This window comes from Aptenodytes forsteri, unplaced genomic scaffold (assembly GCF_000699145.1).
Source record: "Aptenodytes forsteri isolate BGI_AS27 unplaced genomic scaffold, ASM69914v1 Scaffold171, whole genome shotgun sequence".
Classification (NCBI taxonomy): Eukaryota; Metazoa; Chordata; class Aves; order Sphenisciformes; family Spheniscidae; genus Aptenodytes; species Aptenodytes forsteri.
The window spans coordinates 4617900-4627780 of NW_008794211.1; the positions used below are offsets into that span (position 1 = coordinate 4617900).

The 9881-nt window shown below is 47.7% G+C and overlaps 1 protein-coding gene across 1 annotated transcript in view; it reads right to left on the bottom strand.

Annotated features, from left to right (window-relative positions):
* The window catches only part of SCML4 (sex comb on midleg-like 4 (Drosophila)), a 52205-nt gene that overhangs the window by 36070 nt on the left and 6254 nt on the right, over positions 1 to 9881 (bottom strand). Inside the window, exons 2-4 of the mRNA XM_009285161.1 lie at positions 7503 to 7632; positions 4710 to 4910; positions 1503 to 1697 (exon numbers count right to left, since the gene is read on the bottom strand). Of these exons, the coding sequence (XP_009283436.1) occupies positions 1503 to 1697; positions 4710 to 4910; positions 7503 to 7614 (508 nt within the window). The 5' untranslated portion in view covers positions 7615 to 7632. The remainder of the gene's footprint in view (positions 1 to 1502; positions 1698 to 4709; positions 4911 to 7502; positions 7633 to 9881) is intronic.

Genomic DNA, 9881 nt, shown 5'->3' on the forward strand with positions numbered 1-9881 from the left:
CGTCTCGGTGCCTGGCTGGGCATCGGTTGGCAGGTGGTGAGCAATTGTACTGTGCATCACTTGTTTAGTATATTATTATTATTATTATTTATTATTACATTATTATTGTTGTTATTATTATTTTATTTCAATTATTAAACTGTTTTTATATCAACCCACAAATTTTTCTCACTTCTACTCTTCCAATTCTCTCCCCCATCCCATGGCGGGGGGGGAGGGGAGGAGTGAGCAAGCGGCTGCGGGGGATTCAGTTGCCGGCTGACGTTAAACCACAACAGGGCTGCAGGCATGCCCCAGCTCCGCAGGGGCTGCATGGGGCCAGCACCCCATCCCAGCATGCTGGAGTATGGGCAAGAAGGGAGCCCAGGCATGCCATCCACCTGGGAGCGTGGTGCTGCTTGGGGCAGGTGCCTCCCTGTACCACCAACATCCTTGGGTGCATCTGCCCCACGCCACAGCCCCTCCAGCCTTCACCCCACATGGTCAAGCACTAAGGCAGGGTCCTTGCTTGGTGCCCACAGGCATTTTAAGCTAGGAGAAACGCTCCCACAAGTAGCAAAGCAAACCCCTTAGCAGTCATGACTCTCATTTAGGTTTAAACTCAGGGGTGGAGGTGACAGATCGGGATCCAGGCTGTGTGCTGCAGCTAATAACATTACCTTAGATTTATACTAATGGCATTGACCCAAAACTGCATTGCTGTGAGCGGCTCGCTCCCCTCACCCAGTAAGAGGTCCCCTCGAGTGAAGGCAGACCGTGCAGGGAATCCTTAAAACGAGCGGCATGCAAGTGGTGAAGCACACCGGTAATAAAGTGCTGGGGCAGTGCCAGGTCAGAGCATACCCGTTACGGCGGTGATTTCCTATTCATGCCATGGTGACACTGAAGTGTGGGCTGGGGTCCACACGCTCACCCGGCCTCCCACCTCTCGCTGCAGTCAGCGAGCCAAGGCAGTGCACGAGCAGAGGGATCTGAGGAGCAGGGACAGGCAACACTGCGGTGGGTCTGCAAGCAGAGGAGACTTGGTAGTCAATGGGGATCCTTCAGTGTCTAATACTGTGGTTGAGTTGGATGGAGAAAGAAATTTCCCCTCTACCTTCCTGCCTGCCTGAAACTTGAAGGAACTTAATCCCTTTGAGGCTTCTACCCCAGGACCAGGTATGCTTCAGGAGGCCGAAAGTTATGGGAGAGAATTGACAGAAACAAGGACAATGGGATCATACGAGCCTCGTTTCCTTAGGAAAAAAGATAAAAGAAACAGAGATATAAAATAATAAAGAAATTATCCCTATCACTGCTGGGGCTCCTCAACACAGTGGTTCTCACCCAAAAGCATCCTCTATAGCCACTGGGAGAAATACTGCAAATCAGCCTGCTACCTCCCTCTGGAAAGGTCCCACAGAGACCTGCAGTCCTCTAGCATATACAGTACAGGACCAAAAAAAGACAGTCATTTCTTCAGCCCTATTAAATCTTGAGCCGAAGCTGATCAAGCAGCCTACCTGCCTCCATCCGTCTGTTTTCATACACCTCTGGGCTTTCCGACACAGCGTTGTACTGCTGGAAAGGCTGGTTGCTGAAGAGATTGTCACACAAGAGGCTGCGACAGAGCTTCTTCAGGAAGCGCAGGACGTACCCGATGCTGTTCACTACCAGCAGGCTCAGGAGATGCTGCTTCCCCTCAAAAGAAGCTGAAACTGGAAAGCAAGTAGGAGCAATTCAATACCTGGGGATGCACGGCAGGAGGAAGAATGAGAGCAGGGGAAAAGATTTCACACAAGTGTTTGTATGTCTTAAAATATTTTACATAGTTGCCCCACCTAAAGTACAAAACAAACTGGAGGAGCTTAAGGAGCTGAGTTGTGTGACCTAGATCACCTTCCCCCTGGAGCACTGAAAGATGCTGACTGGCATGGCCAGCAGTGCAAGGATTTCTAATATATGCATCCAACTGAAAACTGTATTGTACGATTGGAAGGAAGCAATCGTGATACCCTGGTCTAGGGAAGGGGAAAGAAAGTGGTCTGCCAATGATGGGCTATTAGGCTGACTTCAGCAATACCCAAGGTTTTAAAAGATAATGGGGAGACAAGAATTAAAGACATGGCTGTGAATGAATGAAAGGTACCAGGGTTGTACTAAAAAGAGGGCTACCAGCTTCATCATGGACCTTTATTTACTGATTTAATTGCATTTATAGGCAAGGGAAGGTTGGCAGTTGTGGTCTACCCAGAATTCAGTAAAGTATGAGAAATCTTTCGTTACACTGGAAATGATTGCATATGAAAGGTGGGTCAGGAGACGACAACAGGCTCTGCTGGCAGGAGACCCCAAGCATGGGAGAGGAACAGGCAGTGGTCCGTGCTGGCACAAAAAGATTTTGTTGATGCTGTAAGCTAGGAGGCATTATCAATGGAGAAGAGGACTGGGAGATTGCACAGAAAGGATTGGCTGATCTTGAGCTCTGCAATAATAAAAATGGGTGGAAAAAAATATTAGAAAGTACAGGGTAATCCATAATTTTTTTGAGGAGGCTCAACATGACCTGATGGGAGGAGAAATGATGGGACAGGCTCACCAGATGCTCATGAGCCACCAAGGTGACACAATGATGAAAAAGTCAGATATATTTCAAGGAAGTATTGAACAAAGCATTTCCAGGACATGCTTTGTTCATCCAGGACATCCAGGACACTCCCAAGGGAGTGTCAATTCCACTATATAAAGTCCTGGTGAAACCTGAGCTGGACTGATGGGCACCATTCTGGTCATCCAGGCTCAAGAAGCATGAATTCACACTTGAAAAGGTGCACAGGCAGGCCACATCAATGTTCAGGGAAGAGAAATTTTCCCTGTGGCACTGCAGCCATCACCATCTCTGCTACGTGGGGCTGTGGGAAGACTCTTGCACTTCTTTCACTAATCCAGTGATCTTCCTCACAATGCAGAGAGGACCTGAAAGAAACTGTGTATTTCAGCCTAGCAGGATGAGGACTGGTCTCTGGAAATACGTCTAAGATTGAACTCAAGGGTGAGAGCAGAGCAATTAAAATTCCTGGACAAAGATGTCAGGGAATATATTTAGTCAGGAATCAAAAAGGACATAGGTCTCAGCCATGAGAGAGGTGGAGGGGTCACAACAGACCCACCAGGATCAATTGTAGCAGGACACATTCAGGTGTCAACAGGTTTGCAGGGAGGACTACATGATATGGCTGCCTGAACTCCACCACCTGGAAGGTTTTTTCCAGTCCTACAGCCTCCAGTCACTACTAACGAGTATAAATTGCAATGTTAGGCTTATAATCTTTGGGATAACTTCAGAGATTTCCTGCTGGCCTGAGCTGCTGTAAGGGATCATGCTCCATAGCCGGTTGAGCATCTGTGAGCCAAGCCATGGGAAGATTGGAAAGCCCATGACAAAATCTGTCTGCGCTGCTGCTGGTCTGGCAGTGAGCTGCAATCTCAGAGCCACACGATGACTAGGAGGCCATTCACTCCTCCTCGATGATTAGAAGAGGCATGAAGTTGGGAACAATGTTGACCAGGTGCTTTTAGCTCAGGTACCTTAAGCCAAGCCAGCTCAGAGGAACTGAGACCAAGGGGTTTGGCAGGCTTGGTGCACAACGTGACTATCCTGCTTGTAATGAAAATCATATACACAGCACAGAACAAGGCAAAAATGAAGCTTTGCACTAAATTGCTTCAGTCTTGTGTTTCTGTGAACAAATCTGGATCATTCTTAAAGTATTTCTGATGTCCCTTAGGGAAGGCACACCTGTGATTAGAGAGAACTAGAGGAGAGGGATGAAGCAGGATTTATATGTTGCACAGGAGGCCAGAGCCTGGGCTCCCACACAAGAGGGTCCCCATGGCACAGCTGAGCTGCTGTGGTCCCTGCAAAACTGATTGGACTTGCAGTCCTTGGCTTCATGTTTGTGCCTGATTCATCCACGGCAGCTCATTGGAGAGCATCGTTCCCATATCCCCATCATTGTTTCATTCCCACTGCATCCCCATGTGCCAAAACAATGTTGTACACAAAACTCTTGCTGTGACTAAAAGAAAAGTTCATGTTCAGTCTGAGAGCCAGGCCAGGGGATTCAGCGTGGGACATGGGAGACTCATCGGGACACAGTGAGAAGTGTCACTGCGGGAAGAATAGGAGCTCCTGGAAAGTTCCCTCTGATCTCTGATTCTCTCTGATATATTTGTGTAGTCCTGCTGTATGGCAATTGCCGCGGGACTTTTGCAATTCCTACAGCTGAGAGCAGATTTGTCTCATGAACTGCAGGCGGAGGACGCACCAGCAGCAGAACTCTCTGCGAGTTTTCCTTTAGAGCAACAAGTGGCGGCAACACGTAGCAAGATGCAGGCTTGCAATGCTGCTCATCCTTGTACAGCTGCATGAAAAGCTCAGCTCACAGGCCTGGCCTCAGCACTGTTTCAAGGAGCGGCAAGCACGGGACTCTGGAGCTAGCCCTATTCCTCCCCTGAACCACCACTGCAATGCTCTTTGCCGATAGACTTTCATCTGACACCTGGGCAATTCCTGCAGCAGCTCATTTTACAAAGGGGTAAGCGATGTTTAAAGCTGGTTGTTATCCTGCTGATGTGAATGAGACTGCTAGGACAGTCAGCACTGGGGATCAGGTTAAGATTTCAAGCACTTCCCAATTGGCCACAAACCCTTTACAGAAATGCTTTACCTGACACCATCTCGCCTCCATAGCCCTGCTTGATAAGCGAGAAGACAGCCTTTTGCTGGAGCGCGCAGTCGATGCAGGCCTGAACAGCCTGCTGCAGGGCTGCGGACGGTCTCTCGGGCCCAAAGTGCTCTGGGAGCTGCTGCACTTTTTTTCTGTCGAGGTATGGCCCCAGGTTCGCTTGTTTGTTGACGTAAATGCAGACTGCAGACACAAAATCCCAACAAGGTTATTACAAAATGGCCCAGAGAGCATCCTAGCAAATGCTAGCTTTATACTTTTCTATTTCATGAGCTCTTCCCTTCATTGGTGAATTGCTGCCATTTGCGATGGCACAGCCAGGCTTCCTTGCACTGATCACCCGTTGCCTATGTGAAGTGAGCTGAGTTGGGGCCTTTTCTTGGTGTCACAGGTGAGGGTAAGCTACATGCAACGCAAGAAGCTCCTGGAAGCCCCCCTGTGTGTGCCTGGGGTCCGCTTTCTTGCAGGCTACCTTGTACATCCAGCTGGTGACCAGAAAAAATGCCCAGGGAGTGCAGGACAGTGACTAGCAGAGGTGACCTTACAGCAATGGGTAAACTCCAGCCTGAGGTGGTTTTGTTTGTTTGTTTATTTTCTCTGTGTGTTTTTAGACTAGTCCATTGAGAGGCCTCTGAGAAGCACTGTTCTGAGCTGAGTTTTGGGAGACTTTGGGTCCTTGCTGCTTCTGACCTTAATCCAGCTGGAATTTCTGGAAGGTTATGCTGCGGTGAGCTGCACAGTGCAATGCCAGAGATTCTGGTCTTTGGGAGCTTCCTGACCCCCATGTCCAATCCAGCACTCTGCAAACTACATCGCCTCAGGGAAACTGTACATCACGCGCAGTGCTAAATCCTCATTTGGGACCACAGCCACATGACTGTGCCGCACAGGGTGTCTGCGAGGGATGCCCCAGCCTCTCCGCAGCCAAGCCCTGCATGCCTCCTCTCATACAGTATTGCCTGCGAAGGCAGTTTTTCTACATGCCATCAGGCCTGCTGGCAATAGCCAAAAAAATCAGTGTTCTCCTCTCGCTAGTGTGAACTTATTTTAAGCTTGGCTGAGGCTAACTGCATCTCAGAGGAAGCAGAGATAACGCTGTGGTAACTAAGGGCGACTAAGACACAGCCTAAAGTCAGAATAAAGTGAGACATATTATAATAGCTGGCTGAGTGTGCTCGAGCTGTCATCTCTCAGACAATATAACATTATCCTCTGACAGAAATCAGATATGTGACAAAAAAAACATCAAGCGGAGTGGAAGACGTGGTGACAGCTGTGTAAAGTTGGAAATAATTTACAGTTTGCATCACTGTAATGAAAATCTAGTGTGACTGTCACAGTGCACTCTGCTACCCCACCTCTCACTGAAGAGCAGAAGGGGCTCAAGCAGTATATCCTGGGTAAAGAGGAGGATAATAGCAATCATACTTATCATTACATAGCACTTTACATCTTCCAAGTGCCAAACAAACAAAGGGATAACGCACCAAAAGACAGCAGCAGCATGCATGAATTGCAGGGGGCTGTCGGGGTGCAGCTTTCCCGGTGTGCCACCGTGCCAAACCTCAACGAATCTGCAGGATGTGGCTTCTGCCATGACAAGCCACCAGTTTTGTCTGGGGCTTGGCTGCGGGAGGGACTCTGCAGCCTGCAGGCAGCGTGCTGGGTCCCTCGCTGGGGAGCGGGAGCCCCTATGGTCCTTTCACTGCAGATAGGGAGATAAAAGTTGGCTTGAGCCTGTCTCCACCTCCTGCAAACCCTGCTCTGGTGGGACCCTACATGCACCCTTGGGACGGTGCTGGGAGAAAAGATGCTGGGAGCACAGGGATGGGCAGACGGAGGTGCGGGTCACCGCATCTGCAGATCCCAAATGACCTACGGAGCCTCTGCCTCTGTGGCCACCCTGGCAATCTGGTGGGGCTGGTGGACTGTGCCTCCCTGTCCCCCGCTGAAAGCAGCACCAGGCACACCTCTCAGGACAGCGCTATGAAACGCCACTCGGCTGATGTTTGCCAAGCACTTTGCAGTCTTTGCATGTGAAGGGATAAATGAGAATAAAATATATTATTATTGTCATCATCGCTACGTTTAGTATCATTCTGCTACCAGAGCAGATGGAAAACTTCTCCTCTGTGCATCCCAGCTAAGAAATAATGGGATTTATGTGTTGTGTTTAGATTCTAATGTTATCTAATCCATTTCTCTGCTGAAATCTCAGGGTAAATCAACTGTCTTCTTGATTTTCTTCTCATTTACATCAGTTTAAAAGCATTGACCTATGTTTCTTCTAGTAATATAAGCAAAAAAAAAGAATAAGGTTATGTTTTCCCTGGCTACAGTCAGAAATGACCAGGTCTGCTGTTGCTATAAGGCATTGGGTTTTACGTGCTGGCTAACCCTGCCTACAGTCAGACCATGGCTCCTCCGTCCTTCTTCTCCCCACAGCTGTAACAGATGCTTCATGTTCATACTGGGGTTTAGTCTGGTCATTGCAACACATTTGACAGGGTAAGTGTTGAGTATAAAATGGTAGCATCCATGGGATGTTGATGTCCACATTTAAAGAGGAATGGATCTGAGGTCTCCACTAAACTTGACACATGGCAGTCAAAATATAGTCTTGCAGGACATCTGTTCTTTTTGTCACTGGCCATCAGTCTAATCTGCAAACACCCCATTTTCATGAGCTCTGCCTGTTCTGGAAAGCGCAGCATCTGGCTGTCAACCCATGGTTCCTGCTCACCCCTTGGCCAAGGAGCACTTGAGGCTGGGTACCTGTGAGAGCCTGTGGGGTGGCCGAGTTGGGTATTGTAGCTGCATCCTGGGGGATTGAACTAATATCCGGCTCTGGTGTGCTTCTCGGCGGGGAGATCGCTAAGGGAGTCATCAGGACACGAGACTTCAGCTGCAAAAAACAACCGGTTGGGCAATCAAAATATACACAAGATATTCCAGTTTTATTCCGTATATATCACTCCCCATGAACTCCCACTCATTAGCAATCTGCTATTGCATCACTTTCTCCAGGCCAGGAACATCCGTTCTGCTCCTGGGAGGATACTGGAAGCTGAAGCCTGACTGATTTGCAGCAGACAGCAACACCTTAAGTTATGGGATGCAAATATTATGCCACCCACCGGGTAGTTACTTACACCTGAGCAAATTTGGTGTAACACTCTAACAAATCAGCACAATGGCATTTTACGACCCATTTCATGTGGGTGTAAACAATTCTCCGCAACTCAGAAACATAGGGTCTTTAACTACATCATAATTTCGGGCCAAATTCTGCTCTTGGTTACAGGGCTGTAAATCTTGTGTAAATCCAGTGGCACCAAGAGGCTACTTTGTGCTGACACCTGTGTAAATAAGCTCAGACCGTGGTCCATAGTGTGTTATTTCCAGATAGTAAATACAAACTGCTGCACTGTTGCACCCAGTAATCTTCGTGACCTGCAGCCCGGCTTGGAGAAGTGAAACACGATGGGAATTTATGGTGCAATATCACTACATCTTTACACTGCCGGTACCTGGCAATGTCTCACCAGTCAAGTGATGATCAGGTCCTCATAATTACAAAGGGCTGAGGTGATGGATGTGACCTGAAAGTGCCACTCTTGCTTTTCCTTTCGCTGCAAAGGGAAGCGGGGGGAAAGCAAAGAGCCAGGCACACAGCTGCCTGGTTTATATATTTATATATACTACACCGAGCTGTTCTTCTGGCAGGTGATTTTTTTGTTGTTGTTTTTCAGTGGCCAAAAGTAAAAATGCTATAAGTGACAAGCATAAGATTGAAAAGGAATTTTTAGACCTGTTAAATTTGCAGAGTATTGCTTCTCTCAGAGCTTACACCCAAGCTGGAAATAATGTACAAAGTATATTGTAGGTAGAAATGAAGCCAGACCACTAGCTACAAACGCAAACCTTGAGCAAGTCCTGGTGGAGAGTAGAGGTCATTTTGGATAAAGATTCATGTTGTCCGTGATTATGATTACAACTGTCTAAAATAATGATCACTGTTTCAGTGTAATGGTAGAAACAGAAAGCTGGGGAAGGGAGAGGGAAAGCTGTTGGACTTAGTGCCACCCAAGTGAGTCTTTTATCATTAAATCTTTGGGAGTTTGGATCATTCCCCAGTTACTGGATTATCCCAGCAAGGGCTTCACTAAGAGAGAATTCAAGGTCTCTCTTGCTTTCAGTAGCACGGTAGCCTGTGCTGGGATGGTACCCATCAAAACAAACAAAAAGGCCATCTTTGTTGAGATGCCTGCCAGATCTCCACCAAGCCCTTCCTGAGCTTGCTCCTTTACGCAACCTAGAGTTTCCCTCAGAGCAGTGTCTGTGGAAAGATGGGCATGATAAGCCCAGGTGGAAATAAAAGCTGGCTCCTCATCCAGGCACCATCCCCTGCAGGGCTCTGTTTGGTGCCTGGGGCAGAGGCTGTATCCCACCTCTCTCAGAAGTGCCAGGCACCACCTCCACATGGTGCCACTGGCTCCCCTCCCCTGGGGTGGGCTAAATCCCTTTGGATGTAGTCTGAACAAGAGAGAAAATGTTCAATAAGTGAATCTAAGACGAGCTATGGATTTCACCTCCTGCTGTATGGCAGCCGTAGGGGACTAGGGACCCTGAGCTGGCCCCTGCCTAATGCCAGTCCTCACCTGCCTGTGTTGTCCTGTTTTTTATAGGGTTGTCTTGCCTTTGGATCGGGGTCAGGAGAGACCAGCAGCAAAGTGTTGTCAGCTTGTTTTCCCAGCAATTAAAATAAATGGGAGGAAAACACTGTTTCAAAAATCAAGGTCCTGATCCAGTTTGGGGTTCATCCCATGTGGGAAGGTGAGAAGCAGCAAGGTTTGGTTTTGTTCTGGAGCAACATGTCAGTGAATCACTCTTCTATGCTGATGTGGGCTGGCACTGTGAAACTTTGGGTAGCCCTTATGCTAGGCTTCTGGGCTCACTTTTGATCATACATACATATGCATATATAATAAATGCATATATACATATGTGTGTACATAGTATACACACAGATATACAGGTATATACATTTATACAGAGATGTACATATATACTTGTATATATATTTATGTATACACATATATAGAATCATAGAATCATTTAGGTTGGAAAAGACCTTTAAGATCATTGAGTCCA